Genomic DNA, 15,706 nt, shown 5'->3' with positions numbered 1-15,706 from the left:
CCTCCCCGGCCCCCTCGAGCTCGCACACGACCTCCCCTGTGAGCCCCTTGCCCAATCCCCCTCCGCCTCCCGCCGTAGGTCGCCGTCCGCGCTCCGACCCTGCTCCGCCCTAGTAGCGTTGCCCCGTGCTCGTGCGCGGCCTCGCCGTGGTTACCCGCCACCATGTGTGGTTGCGCCCGCGCCGCGCCTGAGCCGCGACCCTGCTCGCTACCGCCGCCGTTCTGCGACAGCCCTGTTGCTTCGGCCTGACCTCGCCCCTCCCCCGTTGTTGCCGTACCCCGTCGTAGCTTCCGTCGGAAGTCGCCGTAGCCGCTGCGCCGACCACCCCTAGCACGAGCCAGTGGTGCCGCCCGCAGCCCCACAGCCCCCCTCCTCCCCAGCGCACGCCCTGGCCGGCCCTGGCCAGGCGCTGTGGCCACCGGCGCCTTGTGCCCGTGCGTGCCCTGCCAGAGAAGTCGGGCTGGCCCTATGACATGTGGGGCCAGCCGGCCAGTTAATTAACTTAGGCCTACCCCACCACTTAATTAACCCTCTGTTAAAATAAACTACTAGTTAAAACTACTGTCAATGACATGTGGCCCCCCCACCTAATCTGTTAAAATTAATTAAACTGTTATATTACACTGTCTCTATGACAGTTGGGTCCTACCAGCCAGTTTGACCAGTCAACGTTGACCCAGTTGACTGTTGACTGGACTGTTGACTGAGTCAACTGGGCCCGCTGTCAGCCACATGTGCACCTCTCTGGGTACACTCTCTGTGTACCCATAGCATTTTATTCTTTTATCTTGAAATAATATTAAATCCAAAGAATTTAGAAAATGATTTAAAAACTTTAAAAATTTATATAAAATAAACCGTAGCTCGGATGAAAATGTTTTCTACATGAAAGTTGCTTAGAAAAATCCAATGAATCTGAACACGTGCTCCGTTTACCTGTCAGATGCTTCTAACTATCTGAACATGGAACTTTCCCCCTCCTGTCATCTGTCTGACACAGGTCCGGAACCGGGAAAACATCCCCGGTTGACTTCCCCCCTTCACCGGTATCGTGTAGCACCGCGTTAGGACACGTCTAGCTCTGCCTGTTGTCCTATCATGCACTTGCTTGCTATGTATTTACTGTTTCTCCCCCCCCCCTCTTCTCTTCGGTAGACCCCGTGACGATGCTGATGCCCCTGTGATCGACTACGTCACCGACGACCCCTCCTTCTCGTCTGAGCAACCAGGCAAGCCCCCCCTTGATCACCAGATATCACCTATTCTTCTCTATACTGCTTGCATTAGAGTAGTGTAGCATGTTACTGCTTTCCGTTAATCCTATCCTGATGCATAGCCTATCATTGTTGCTACAGTTGTTATCCTTACCTGCTATCCTACTGCTTAGTATAGGATGCTAGTGTTCCATCAGTGGCCCTACACTCTTGTCCGTCTGCCATGCTATACTACTGGGCCGTGATCACTTCGGGAGGTGATCACGGGTATATACTATATACTTTATATACATGTCACATGTGGTGACTAAAGTCGGGTCGGCTCGTTGAGTACCCGCAAGTGATTCTGATGAGGGGGCTGAAAGGACAGGTGGCTCCACCCCGGTAGAGGTGGGCCTGTGTTCCTGACGGCCCCCGACTGTTGCCTTGAGGTGAAGCAACAGGGCAGGTTGAGACCACCTAGGAGAGAGGTGGGCCTGGCCCTGGTCGGCGTTCGCAGATACTTAACACGCTTAACGAGATCTTGGTATTTGATCTGAGTCTGGCCATTTGGTCTATACGCACTAACCATCTACGCGGGAGTAGTTATGGGTATCCCGACGTCGTGGTATCAGCCGAAGCTCTTTTGACGTCAGCGACTGAGTGGCGCGCGCCGCATTGGACCGTAAGCTCGCGCTTGTATTAAGGGGGCTAGGTCTGCTTCCGGCCGCGTACGCAACGTGCAGGTGTGCATAGGGCGATGGGCCCAGACCCCTGCGCGCATAGGGTTAGACCGGCGTGCTGACCTCTCTGTTGAGCCTAGGTGGGGTTGCGACGTGTTGATCTTACGAGGCTGGGCATGACCCAGAAAAGTGTGTCCGGCCAAATGGGATCGAGCGTGTTGGGTTATGTGGTGCACCCCTGCAGGGAAGTTTATCTATTCGAATAGCCGTGTCCCTCGGTAAAAGGACGACCCGGAGTTGTACCTTGACCTTATGACAACTAGAACTGGATACTGAATAAAATACACTCTTCCAAGTGCCAGATACAACCCGGTGATCCCTCTCTAACAGGGCGACGAGGAGGGGATCGCCGGGTAGGATTATGCTATGCGATGCTACTTGGAGGACTTCAATCTACTCTCTTCTACATGCTGCAAGATGGAGATGGCCAGAAGCGTAGTCTTCGACAGGACTAGCTACCCCCCTCTTATTCTGGCATTCTGCAGTTCAGTCCACTGATATGGCCCTTTTCACATATACCCATGCATATGTAGTGTAGCTCCTTGCTTGCGAGTACTTTGGATGAGTACTCACGGTTGCTTTTCTCCCTCTTTCCCCCTTTCTATACCTGATTGTCGCAACCAGATGCTGGAGTCCAGGAGCTAGAGATCCCGAGGATGATGCTACATGGAGTTCGGCTTCGAGGAGTAGTTAAGAGGTCCCAGGCAGGAGGCCTTGCCTTTTCGATCGTTGCTACTTTTGTGCTAGCCTTCTTAAGGCAAACTTGTTTAACTTATGTCTGTACTCAGATATTGCTGCTTCCGCTGACTCGTCTATGATCGAGCACTTGTATTCGAGCCCTCGAGGCCCCTGGCTTGTATTGTAATGCTTGTATGACTTATTTATGTTTTAGAGTTGTGTTGTGATATCTTCCCGTGAGTCCCTGATCTTGATCGTACACATTTGCGTGCATGATTAGTGTACGGTCAAATCGGGGGCGTCACATCCCCCTTGCTCCTTTATATACGGGGGCAGGGGGCACCCCAAAGACACAACAATTGATCGTTTGATCTTTTAGCCGTGTGTGGTGCCCCCCTCCACCATAGTCCACCTCGATAATACTGTAGCGGTGCTTAGGCGAAGCCCTGCGTCGGTAGAACATCATCATCGTCACCACGCCGTCGTGCTGACGAAACTCTCCCTCAACACTCGGCTGGATCGGAGTTCGAGGGACGTCATCGGGCTGAACGTGTGCTGAACTCGGAGGTGCCGTGCGTTCGGTACTTGATCGGTCGGATTGTGAAGACGTACGACTACATCAACCGCGTTGTGCTAACGCTTCCGCTTTCGGTCTACGAGGGTACGTAGACAACACTCTCCCCTCTCATTGCTATGCATCACCATGATCTTGCGTGTGCGTAGGAATTTTTTTGAAATTACTACGTTCCCCAACAGTGAGCAAGCGCGAATTCCATAAACTTATTCACGCCAGCCATGTATGGTGGCATCAACACCGTTACAGCAATCCAACTATGATCCATTATGTGTAAAACATGAGAGGTAAATAGAACACACCTGATATTTGCTATGATGTTTTTCAGTAAACATATCTCACCTAAAATCGCCCCTGTTTCATGCTGCCGCAGTCGCGCATGACTTCGCCCTTCAACTGTGACGCATGGCCTCGACGTACCCTCGCAGCCGCGTTCACCTTGTTGTAGCGTCGTAGTCGTGTTCACCTCACCATGTCGGCCTCTCGAATCGCCGGGGGCGTGGTATGAGCAGAGGGCCCTAAGCCGACGATCCCAATTCTAAGTTCCCGCTATTATGTGATGTGTTCCCACTAAATGAGTCAGCTAAAAAACAATTACTTGTTATTTTTATATTTACATTTACAAAAAAATGACCCACCAACATGAACTGTGACACTAAGACTCGTCGCACAAAATAGACATGCCTAATGAGGGCCCAATACATCGCAAAAAATCAGCCCGGAACGTCACCAAAGTTGCCGAGGGGGCTGCCCCCGGGGGGAGGGGGGACACCTCGTGACGGTGGACTGTCATGAAAAATGATTTTTGCGACGTTTCATGTTTTGTCACCAGGATTTTTGTCACCGGATAGAGCAAATTTTGTAGTGGTCTCTTGCTAGCAAGTATTTATTCAGAGCACAAAGAGATTTCTCTCATCTCACATAGGATTTGGGACTAGCATCAGAGAACCGTAAGCTTTGAACACTATACCCTCTTAATAGTACTATGACTCAAGAAAGAGAAAGATGGGCTACAAAACAAATACTACGTCTTCGCTTCGTCTTCAAGTTCCTCGGCTGCGGTCAATTTCTTTGGACAAGCACCGAACCAATTGCTTCACGCCAACAATTTTGGGGGGTCACTTTCGACTAGCATAATTTTCGGTGATAATCTTCACTACCTCGCGAGATATTATCTTTAGAGTTTTTATCAAACTCCATATGACTTCAAGGACTTGTCACTCTGTGTGCACTAGCAAACACATTAGTCCCTCACTGTTTCTGACATCAATCTCCAAAATACAAGGAGGCAAATTATAGCACCAACAGACCGTTATCCTTATCTCTTCCTGTTGTTGCTTTTTTCCTTTTTCTTCATGGGGACATCAGCCTAGGGAGTCGGCCGGCGACGACAGGTACGCCGCATGATGCATGTTTGATTCCCTCCTCCCTCTCTTTCCTTCTTCCTCTCTTCCCTCTCCTGCCCCTCATCCCCTCTCCACCTCTGTCCCTCCTCCCGCGGCTGGTGAACGCATCGACTGCGCGAGTTTAGTCTGTAACCCCAGCGGAGACGTGCTTGCTGGAACTAGCAACATTTTTTGCTGCGACCATGGTGACCGCAGGCTGGAACCAGCAATGTTTTTTGCTGCGATGGTGATGATCACGTTCTAGAAGGCGGGCCAGCGTGATGTTGCAAATACGGTGACCACGAGCTGGAACCGGCTGACTAGAATGCAAGGAATCGTGGCAGGAAAATGTTGAAACCAGTTGGAACCAGCATCCGCTAACTCCAACAACCATTTTTTTGCTGGAAGCACCGATTTTCGAGAAGTGCGAATATGGAAGTGTTTTCTTTTGATGCGACCGACGAGAAATTTTGCTTCAACCAGCCACCATTTTTGCTGGAACCAGTGATTCCAGAGCTACGACAACCAAAGCTTTTTTTCCAACGTGCTGCAACCTTGATTTGTTTTTGCTGGAACCTCGTCGTGGTGTGCTGCAACGAGCACCGACGAACTGCCCAACTTGTTGGGAGCGAGGGCGGCGATCTGGCGAGCGGTGGCGAGCAGCTGCGATCCGACGAGCGCCAGTTGTCTCGTTCTCGTCCCGCCTCACGTCCGTGTGATTTGAGGGCAAAGACAGAAAAAAGGGCGTTTGAGAGCGAAGCAGTGCCTGATCTGACGGCTACGACGCAACGCATCCAACGTGCACGGTGCGACCGGTCCAAATTTGGGCCGGCCGACCGGCGCGTAGTAGTGGCCAATCTGAATGCCATCCCGATCCCTGAAAAAAATTTGCCATCCCGAACCGAACTGCTTTTCTCGCCGTACTCGCCGCCGCGTGCCTGCCCCTTTCTGGCCAAAATCCCCAGGAGCCTTCGTCGCCGCGATTCCCAAATCGTGGAGTTCTCCCGCCGCCCCCATCCTCCCCCTTCACCGCCCTCACCACTCTCCCCTCTCGCCGCCCCAATCCCCCCTTCACCGCCCTCACCCTCCCCTTTCGCCGCCCCCAAGCTCCCGCGCGATCACCATGGAGGGCATCGCGGAGGAGCTGGGGGTGCCCGTTGAGGTTTTGCTGCGGGGTCTCCCGCCGACGGCGTCATCCTGCGCCGTTTCGCGCGCCTCGGCTGCCACGCGGATTTCCTTCGCGTCCGAGACCCGCTGACCCCGGATGTGATGCGGCCAGAGGAGGCATTTGCCCGTGTTCGAGGTCACCTCATGCCGTACATGACCCTAGAGGACGCGGCGGCCATCTACCGGGCCCTGCGGGAGGAGGAGGGGCCCGCGACCTCGCATCACCGCGAGGTGGTCATCACCAACCGCGAAGTCCTGCTGGCCAAGTACGACTCCTACCGCAGCATCGTGGAGCAGGCTGACTTGCTGGACAGGGTGAGCGTTCATGTGGAGGAGGCGTTGACGCTTCGTCTCCAGGCGCAGTTTCAGACTTCTGTTGCAGATCTTGGGACGGCCCTGACAAGTCTTAGGGAGCACGCATGGCGGATGGTGTTCCTCTACCTGCGGGAAGGTATGCACTCACGATCTTGATGTCACTTGGATCTAAATGATTTTGTGGATTAGTGTGTTTCCTGGATACTTACCTCCTAATGTTGAGATGATGCGATGCCATGTCAGTTTACGTTTTGGTCTCTTGTGGTTTACATATTTCCTATAATAATTAATCTGAGGGTGATGCCATCACAAGACTTGTATTTGGTTTAATGCCTACTTTATTACTTTGAAAGGGGTGCTTAGTGTCTCGGTGTTAGCCGGCCCTTTTGTTCCAGGTGTCAGCCAACAAGTGGATATCTACATGCTCATCGCGATTCTGTCAATTTTTTGGTTATCCATTGATCGTTTTGATGTTATATCAGTGTTAATACTTAATGCAGTTTCTTGCTTATAATAAGTGCTCAGTCCATTAAGTCAAGACATTAGCATGCTTACAATAAACTTGCAGTTCATTAGATTGCTTACAATAAACTTATAATTAATTCAAGTGTGCTGGTGGATTAATAATATGATTCAGATGTGTGCATCAAAGTTTATCTACATTGCAGATTTCAATCTATATTTATTGTTGGCATAGCTATGGTAGTTCCTGATAGTGGCAGTACAATGATTGCTAGCGTAGAGCATAATGCTGCCCGTTTGTTTGTCCTGCAGATCCCTCTAGTGCATTAGTAAATCCTTCTAGTGGAGATCATTGCTCAGGTTTAGAAAGATCTTTCAAATTGTCCTTCTACTTGTAGCCAGCAAGTTTGATTGGTACTGTTTAGTCTTTACAGGTGCTGTTTGATTGAAAATGAAGTTGGTTTGGTTTATTTTTTCTACATTTCTCTCTAATTCCGACTGCTAATTGTACTTCAAATATTTGGTTGCAAAGAGCTCCTGGCATGGCTAGCAAATTGTTTAGACTCCGAGAAACGTGCCCTAGGATGTGTCATATGCTTATATCCTAATGGAAGATGTTCTGTATTCAGGCAACATTTTGGAGGCGAAGCATTATCTTGATATATGCTTTCCAAGGGTATCCCAGATTATTGACAACAACCCATCTATAGCCTTCCAAGCTTATGAACATCTGTTGACAACCCTCGAGGCCGATTTTGATGGTAATTATTTATTTGTACTACTTTCTGACATTTGTACTAGTTTCTGATCAAACTAATCGAGTGTACCAAATTTAATGATTATTACCCTGTTTATGTGCTATAGGCGAGGAACTGGATCCGATGTTTCACATGCACAATTTCTTGGCTTGCTTAGCATGTTATAGATTGATGTACATCAAGGGAACAAACCTAGCATTCATCATCTCTTTGGTTGAGTGCTTTGTGGCGGATATGGTAAAGAAGAGGGATTATCTGATGGGTCGACTCACAGTACGGACATTGATCGGCGCTGCACCCACAAATTAAGGTGAATTTTACTAATTTCATGGCCTTCACAGCTTTCTGCTCTGAGTTGTTCAAGTTATTCCACTGATACCTTTGTGCAAAAATCAACAAACAAAATCAGTTTGTTGAACACATCATTACATATCAAAGAAGGAAAAATTAGTGCAAGACATGCACTAGTACTCTGTCCGGTTGCTTAACACATCTGTCGTTGCAAGAGATGTGCATCTGCTCTGTAGTATTCTCATATGATTTCGTTGCCTGCATTCAAATTTCGCAGTCACACTACTGTATTTATCCAAGCAAATGCATTACTCCCTCCATTCCAAACCAGTGTGTGTTAGTTTTTTTCATCCAAAATTCCATATTAGAATGTGTACTTCCTATTCCTTAAGTACTTCTACCCTTTTGCCGTAGTAATTACTAATTACTGTTCATCATACCAGTGCATGCAGCCTAACCATATCATGTTGGCAAGAGAGGGATTTTGCGGGCGCATGTGCATGGATTGGGTCTTGTCTAGCGTGCGGCGCATGCATGTTGGAGAGAAAACGAGATTTACTGGTCTCGGTTGTTTCAAGGAGTCCGGGTGTCGCGCGAAAGTGCATTAACAAAGTAAATTGTGCGAGTAATTAGGGGCTAAACTGGAAGCAATCCCCCCGTGCTACCCCTCCTTAGCATGTTCTCTAAAATGCACTCTACTATATTATGAAATGGAAGGTTTAAGTTCCAAACAGGTCTAGTAGGACCGTGCGTTTGCAAGCTGCTTTGTTCGACACACACTAGTGCCCCTCCTCGGTATAAGGAAGGACTAACCTTGGGACACACACTAGTACCATGTCCGTTTGTTCAACACAGCATCAATCCAAGTGCCGCAGCAAGAGATGTGCAACTGCTTTGGTAGGAATCATGATGGCTTTAAGGCGATTGGATCGAGCATAGCTTCACCATTTCACTAGATGCTATATCTACTTCAGAACAATACGCCAAAATCAGAACATAGATGCTATATCTACTTCAGAACAATACGCCAAAATCAGAACATACTCGAGAAGTAGGAAGTGAGAGCTACCTGCCTTGCTGGAGCTTTGGCGCCTCACCAGAATGTTGCCGCCTCGCCTGGCTTGCGTGAGAGGGAAATGGGGTGGCTGTATGGGGGAGGGAGGCGACCATTTGAAATTTGATTCACATCTGTAAGATGGCCATTGATGTGTGTTATATATCTTTTGCAGTTTCTTTTGATGGAAGTCCAAGTTCAGTTGATGTTAACATATTTGAAAATTGAACTCAGATAGCCTTTCTCAGTTGTAGTTGTCACATGTTACTGTTGTATTCTGATACTGTGTTTTGTTTTGTATATTCATGTCACACAGGAATGAAGACTTCTATCAGCAGGACATTAGGAGAATATTGATTAACAAGATGAGACGCGATTACAGAGAGAAGATGGAGGAGATGCCAAGTAAACCTTTGCAAGTTACTGTTACAGGACAAGTGATAAAGGCACATTTGGTCAACAGATTTGTACATGAGCTCGGAGTCTGCTTGTTCTGCTACTGTTGTTGCTTCGTTTAGTTCGTAGGGACGAGAAGTGAAAATTTTGCACGATCTGCCCTTATTCCTAGAGTGAGGGATGGGCATACATGGTCAAACTGCGGTGCGGCATGTTAAAACACGAGTGCCATGGTTGGAGTAGTCGCAATAGCACTTTGTTGAAACGAAGGGGGTATTGCTTGCACGTCTTGCAGGATAAATCTCCGGGGTTTTCTCTGAAATTTTGAACCGACTGGTTGCATGTTTCGTATGACCCAATGGTGCCCTATTTTTGTCTTTGCTGTTTTTTATTTCCTGCTGTATTTAGTAGCTTCCACAGGGTGTTCTTTCAATGCCACTCTTGCTTTCGAAAAGATAAACGCCAGTTCTTGATATTCCCTTCGTCCGAAAATACTTGTTAGATAAAAAGAGATGTATCTAGAACTAAAATACATCTAGATACATCCTCTTTTATTCATTTTGATGTCAAGTATTTCCGGAATAGAAATAAGTTGGTACAGTGTCCCGTCACATTTAAGGGTCATAGGGTCATGTTTTTGTCGCTGTGCAGCGCAAGGTACACACCCAAAAATGCAAGCACCTGCTGGCCATTCAGGTAGACCCATGGTTCGCCCTCGACTTAAGATGGTGATGAACGTACTCCCTTTGTTCCAAAATAGTGAAGTTCTAGGATTTTCATAAGTCCAACTTTTTGAACTTTGACCAATTCATGATATTCAGATATACTCTCTCCATTCGGAATTACTTGTCTCGGAAATGGATGTATCTAGAACTAAAATACGTCTACATACATCCATTTCTGCGACAAGTAATTCCGAACGGAGGGAGTATATGATTAGAAAATATTTTTCATAATGAATCTAATGAAATAATTTTGGTTTTGTAGATGTTGGCATGTTATATAGAATTGGTTGCACTTTATGAAGTTTGACTTAGGAAAATCCTAGAACTTCAATTATTTTGAAACGAAGGGAGCAGTACTTACGATGGTTTGGACGAATGTAGTTTGCTTGCCTCATGCTCTTTTACAAAAATCAAGAAAGTACATATTAATAAAGTAATTGCTGGTCAAATGCCAGTCCTAACGATACCTGATATGCAAAGTAAAAGAAATGAACAGAGTATCTTGAATCAGCAGGGCCTTGCAGTGAAGCAGTTTCACACTCCTTAGTAGATAAGATTACATATGGCTGGCACAAATTCGACCAAGCTTTTCTCAGACATAAGTAAATGAATATGTTTTTTCTTACACATTATTAGATCAGCAAGCCCCCAGAATATGTACACACAAACGAAAGGCTGTGCTGGGGCTCACACTTGCCTATTTGTTGCCCTTCACTCTTCAGGCATACAACAGCTGAAGCCAAAAACACCCAAGGTCCTTCAGAAGATCTCAATCTGCACGCCAGGATAGTCTTCAGGAGAAAAAAAGGCCAAGGCACATGCCCTGCCTTTTCCTATATTATGCTCAAACCCCGCCCAGTGTCCAAAGACACGATCATATGCCGTCACCCTTGGTTCTATGGACATCCGCCTCAGAGCCACTGCGTTGTCAAGGATGCACAATACCACCTCAAGTTGACCTCTTAGACCGATAAACCCTGAAACCTCAAACTGCTCAAGATGACGGTGGGCGCACGGCTGAAAATGCCAGTAAGCTTCAGGCTCGTTGGAAACCCCAACCGACACATGTGGAAGCATCTGAAAATATAAGGGTTGTCGAAAGTTAGATAACAGCACAAGCAGCATTGGAGACTGAAACTTAAGAGTTGTCCTCCCTTTAAATCAAATTTAACAATCCGAATTACAGTTCCATGTAGTCTAATCTAGTATAAGCAGTTGTAGTTGCAGTGCAAACTAGGGCGAATCAAATGCATCAAGCACTAAGCAGACATGGTTTGTCTCAAAAGATAAACAGGAGACATGCATCACAGGAAGAGGGACACTTACATTTAACTCGAGCCTTTGCAGAAGAGGGGCCACCTCTAGAAGACTCACTATACGAAGAATCCCATTTCTGATTCTCGAGTCCCCGAGAATACTTACAGTCACCTCCAGTTTTATCAGATGAGTAAACTTCATCAGGCAATTTGAAAATCCAACCACCTACGGTCAACAAAACGATATTTACATGGCATACCCTTTTTACATAGATGGAAATGAAACATGCATCATGCTGGTCGGCACAGTACCTCGGTGTTTATGCAAGTGTTCACAGATAGTATCTCCACGCGAGACAGGGTCTTTGGAAGTTCGGTGAAGACATGTTCAAGAGTGTCATCATATCCCAAGAGCGTCACAGTAGCTTCTGTTGGCTTCATGGATTCACCGAGTGTAATGGGTACGGCCTGACCTGAATACTCAAATTTTGCTAGATTCGGAGCACTGAATTCCATAACCTGCAGCTGACATCCCCGGACAGATAAATTACGCAGCCGACATAGTGGATTCTGCACTTTCAGATTAAGCAGTGGGTAACAACGACCGAGGCGCAAACACTCCAATGCACTGCACTTGGACAACAGCAGCTCGAGATCTCCTTCCGACACATGAACAGTCTGGAGATCCAGCACTCTAAGGTTCAAAGGGCCATCGAAATCGCCGGGCAGCTTCAACGATGCAAAGGTGAGCTGGAGTGACTCAATGTAAGATGCCCCTTGACTGCTAAACATATGAAACGGCAAGGTGTATGTATCCTCCCATTCATATGACCTCACAGAATCCTTGTAGAACACAGGGTGCAAATTAATAGCAATCTCAGACGCCCTGGAATCGAGTGCGAACTTGAGCCATCGATCCAGATGTTCCGTGTGCCTTGTGTCAAGAGCAAACGTGATATCAAATCTTCTTAGCCGTGTGCCACTGTGGGATTCCAGGATAGCATTGATACGCCTGATGAACCTGCGTCTTCTTCTACCCCTCCTGCTACCCCTCCTGCTAATGGTGCCATACTCGCGGTTCAGGATCGTAGGACTGTCAAAGCATAAATTGGAATGGCATGTCCACAGCCGTCTCCAGTTTGTCGACACCAAACTGGCCCTCACGGCATCCTTCAGTGTCAGCCTTGATACTATGTCGTGCATGATACCCTGGATCAGGACAGACAGAAAATTCAGTACTCCTACGAGTTAGAAGAATCATGATACTACCCTGAATGCCCTGGATGTTTGAAAAAAAAACTAGATGAGGACACTAAAGGATATTCAGATTAATTCAGAACTTAATAATGTCCTTGGACCTACCTCCGGGAGACTATGGATCACAGGCTCGGATTTGCTTCTTTTAGCGGTAAATTTGTCCGAGGACAACATCATAGTTGATCTTCTTTTTGCAGGGTGTCTGCTAGACAATTTTTCGCATGAGCTGCTGCAGACTAAACTGATAAATCATGTTCAGTAATAACCCAGTCATGCTGAAATTGATATTCACTACTGTAGTTGCATCCCAAATCCCCAGTCACCTGTCACCTGTAATCTTACCTGCTGCTGAGTGGTGCCGGCGGAGCCCGGCGCGGGGCTGCGGAAGAAGTCGTGGCTCGGCGATTTGGGTGAGCAAAATCCACGCCTTCCCTGTCTTCGGAGAGGTGGAGATTATATGCTCCCCCACCCCACGACCAGTTTGGATACGGACACGGCTCCGCTTCGTCTCCAGGGAGTCTAGGAAGCTAACGAGGCCGTCTGGCCGGCCGACTCAATTTAGAAATTTCGCAGCGCCGCCGCGCTCGGCAGAGGCTCCCCTCGCCGATTTTGCGCCGGGTGGGGATGGACCGGAAGCCAGGCCCCAGCAGAAGCCCTAGACCTATTGGAGGGTTCATAATAACCCCTGAAAAAAATATTCTCTTAACCGCCAAAAAATAGCTACTCAAGTATATCTTTTTCTTGAATGGAAAAAATAGCTACTATTAAATTCTTAATTCTTATAAAATTATAAGTACCTATCAGGGCTGTATGGGCTTTGATTTACATACACGTGATAGGTTGACTATCACCATGTGGCAATATTTTGGACAAAACTACCTTGAAAACATGGTCTCTCTTCTAGTTTTATGAGCGTTTTTTTCATTTTCATGCCGATCGGTAAGGCATCGATGTCGTTGGAGGTGAGCTGATGCATTGCAAGCTTCTCGAGCGAGCACAAAGCAAAGGTCACCAAGCTAGGCGTGCAACCGTAATGGCTACGACGTGCTGCGATGCATCGTCGGCTGTGTTCATACCATGAGGCGTTGTTTGGCTTAGAGAAACTCTAGCACATACCGTAAAAGAAACGTATTATAAAAATAATTGTTGTTGTAGTGTTTTGGGCAAAAAAATAAACATCCAAGTCAGACACGGTAAAACCGGTTGTATTGTAATTTTATTTTGCGGTAAACTGCAAACCAGCGTCCCAAACCGTATATATAGAATATCAACCTCCGTTTTTGCGTATAGCAAAAACCAACCCGAGCTTGGTGGGAGGGAACTTTCCCTCGACGCTCTTCCACTCCTACAAGTTGCCCCGTCCAAACCAACCCCTGCCGCCCGCTCATCGGCACGAGTCAATTGGAGTTAAAAAAAACTTGAGTATAGAGATATAGGCCAGGGAATTAAATTCAAAAATATATTGCCTTGGAGTATGGGCTTGTAATATTATACTCCCTCCGTTTTTATTTACTCCGCGTATTAGCTTTGGTCAAAGTCAGACTTTGTAAACTTTGACAAAGTTTATAGACAAAAATATTAAAATATACAATAACAAATCAACACCATTAGATTAATTATTGAATGTACTTCCACATCATATAGATTTGTTATGGTAAATATTTATATTCTTTTCTATAAATTTGGTCAAACTTTTAGAAGTTTGACTTCAGCCAACTCTAAAATGCAGAGTAAATAAAACAGAGGAAATAATATTTTTCTTACGGAGGAAACCTATTTTATGATGTTTCAGCCCACCACTAAAATGATTGCTAAATTCTAACAAGAAAGACATGTTAGTACCAGCAAGTAGCTATAACAAAACATATGAACACATCATCATGAGTCAATCTTGGAGTAAAAAAACTTGAGTATAGAGAAATAAGCCAGAGAATAAAAAATGTTGATGCCTTGGGGTAAAATATCCGTTCATGAAAAAAAATAAGACAGAGGGAAAATGGAGTAGATAGAACAGAGAGAAAAATGGAGTAGAATGAAATAAGACAGAGAAAAAGAGTAAAAACACTTGAGTATAGAGAAATATGCCAGAGAAATGAATTCAAAACAAAGGGACATTTGCATTTATGCCCCTAAGTTGCGTCTACTCCTAGAGTTACCCATAATTTTTTGATGTGCTCAAATTTGTCCCAAAAAGCATTTTAGGTCCCCAGAAATCCTGAATGCCCTTCCAGCTTGTCAAACTTGTTTGACCAAAACTTTGAAAATTCATATGAACTTAGAAAAACACAAATACGATATGAAAATGTTCATAAGAATATCACCTACACGCACATGTCATTTACGTTCATCACCTACACGTGCATTTATTTGCATTCATCCTAAATAATTTTTTAATGCTATAAGCACTAGAAAATATTAGGTGCAAATTTGCGCATATAAAAAATTTAGGGGTAATTTCGAGTAGTGGGTTCGAGTTAGAGGCATAAATGTGAATGTCCCTTTAAAAAATCCACGCCTGGGAGTTAAGGAAAAAACTTTCACGGAAAATAGATAAATAAGACACAGAGAAAATAGAGTAGATAGAAATAAGACAGAGAAAAAAATGAAGTAGATGAAATAAGACAGAGAAAAAAAATGAAAAAAATGACGACGCCTGAGAGATTCTTATTTTGCATTCTTTTGGGTTCATGTGAATTTGTTATGAAAGGGAAAAACAACTTTGACCAGATGGAAGGGCATTCTTGCGACCTAAAATATTTTTAGGTGCAAATTTGAGCACATCAAAAAGTTAGGGGTAATTTCGAGTAGTGGGTTCGAGTTAGAGGCATAAATGTGAATGTCCCTTTCCACGCCTGGGAGTTAAGGAAAAAACTTTCACGGAAAATAGATAAATAAGACACAGAGAAAATAGAGTAGATAGAAATAAGACAGAGAAAAAAATGAAGTAGATGAAATAAGACAGAGAAAAAAAATGAAAAAAATGACGACGCCTGAGAGATTCTTATTTTGCATTCTTTTGGGTTCATGTGAATTTGTTATGAAAGGGAAAAACAACTTTGACCAGATGGAAGGGCATTCTTGCGACCTAAAATATTTTTAGGTGCAAATTTGCGCACATCAAAAAGTTAGGGGTAATTTCGAGTAGTGGGTTCGAGTTAGAGGCATAAATGTGAATGTCCCTTTAAAAAATCCACGCCTGGGAATTAAGGAAAAAACTTTCACGGAAAATAGATAAATAATACACAGAGAAAATAGAGTAGATAGAAATAAGACAGAGAGAAAAATGAAGTAGATGAAATGAGACAGAAAAAAATGAAAAAAAAACACGACGCCTGAGAGATTCGAACTCTCGCGGGGAAACCCCATGTACTTAGCAGGCACACGCCTTAACCACTCGGCCAAAGCGTCATTCTTGTATCTAGTGCTACTTCTCACTTATATAAAACAAGACG

General features: G+C 45.6%; 2 protein-coding genes and 1 non-coding gene across 6 annotated transcripts; 1 reads left to right on the top strand and 2 right to left on the bottom strand.

Annotated features, from left to right (window-relative positions):
• Positions 1 to 5,534: 5,534 nt before the first annotated feature.
• On the top strand, positions 5,535 to 9,395 carry LOC123075077 (uncharacterized). 2 transcript variants are annotated; one of them, XM_044497760.1, is made up of 4 exons: positions 5,535 to 6,191; positions 7,147 to 7,278; positions 7,382 to 7,585; positions 8,010 to 8,930. In XM_044497760.1, exons 1-3 carry the CDS (start codon positions 5,843 to 5,845, stop codon positions 7,582 to 7,584), a joined length of 684 nt encoding a protein of 227 aa, XP_044353695.1. In that variant the 5' UTR covers positions 5,535 to 5,842; the 3' UTR covers position 7,585; positions 8,010 to 8,930. The 2 variants fall into 2 exon arrangements, with proteins under 2 accessions (XP_044353695.1, XP_044353694.1); XM_044497759.1 differs by lacking the exon at positions 8,010 to 8,930 and adding an exon at positions 8,937 to 9,395 and having other exon boundaries at positions 5,540 to 6,191.
• Positions 9,396 to 10,243: 848 nt separating this feature from the next.
• Positions 10,244 to 12,926, bottom strand: LOC123079975 (F-box/FBD/LRR-repeat protein At1g13570). Of its 3 annotated transcripts, none has more exons than XM_044502820.1 (5): positions 12,597 to 12,926; positions 12,360 to 12,495; positions 11,310 to 12,206; positions 11,068 to 11,223; positions 10,244 to 10,818 (listed from the first exon to the last, which is right to left on the bottom strand). In XM_044502820.1, the coding sequence occupies exons 2-5, from the start codon at positions 12,429 to 12,431 to the stop codon at positions 10,501 to 10,503; spliced, it is 1,443 nt and encodes a 480-aa protein (XP_044358755.1). In that variant the 5' UTR covers positions 12,432 to 12,495; positions 12,597 to 12,926; the 3' UTR covers positions 10,244 to 10,500. The 3 variants fall into 3 exon arrangements, with proteins under 3 accessions (XP_044358755.1, XP_044358754.1, XP_044358756.1); XM_044502819.1 differs by having other exon boundaries at positions 12,360 to 12,490; XM_044502821.1 differs by having other exon boundaries at positions 12,360 to 12,456.
• Positions 12,927 to 15,580: 2,654 nt separating this feature from the next.
• TRNAS-GCU (transfer RNA serine (anticodon GCU)) lies at positions 15,581 to 15,662 on the bottom strand. Its single transcript has one exon. It is a non-coding gene; the product is annotated as a tRNA-Ser (tRNA).
• Positions 15,663 to 15,706: the final 44 nt, after the last annotated feature.

This window comes from Triticum aestivum, chromosome 3D (genome assembly GCF_018294505.1).
Source record: "Triticum aestivum cultivar Chinese Spring chromosome 3D, IWGSC CS RefSeq v2.1, whole genome shotgun sequence".
NCBI classification, from domain to species: domain Eukaryota; kingdom Viridiplantae; phylum Streptophyta; class Magnoliopsida; order Poales; family Poaceae; genus Triticum; species Triticum aestivum.
Note: the sequence above shows the minus strand (reverse complement) of the source record. Positions and strands in the feature narration are given on the sequence as shown.

What these genes read in the sequence shown, in the direction of transcription:
- LOC123075077 (XM_044497759.1), top strand. Translation starts at nt 5,843, where the DNA reads ATGCGGCCAGAGGAGGCATTTGCCCGTGTTCGAGGTCACCTCATGCCG. An exon ending in GTTCCTCTACCTGCGGGAAG is followed by an intron (nt 6,192 to 7,146) that starts GTATGCACTCAC and finishes TTCTGTATTCAG; the next exon opens with GCAACATTTTGGAGGCGAAG. An exon ending in CCTCGAGGCCGATTTTGATG is followed by an intron (nt 7,279 to 7,381) that starts GTAATTATTTAT and finishes TATGTGCTATAG; the next exon opens with GCGAGGAACTGGATCCGATG.
- LOC123079975 (XM_044502820.1), bottom strand. Translation starts at nt 12,431, where the DNA reads ATGATGTTGTCCTCGGACAAATTTACCGCTAAAAGAAGCAAATCCGAG. An exon ending in TGATCCATAGTCTCCCGGAG is followed by an intron (nt 12,207 to 12,359) that starts GTAGGTCCAAGG and finishes GTCCTGATCCAG; the next exon opens with GGTATCATGCACGACATAGT. An exon ending in ACACTTGCATAAACACCGAG is followed by an intron (nt 11,224 to 11,309) that starts GTACTGTGCCGA and finishes TGTTGACCGTAG; the next exon opens with GTGGTTGGATTTTCAAATTG.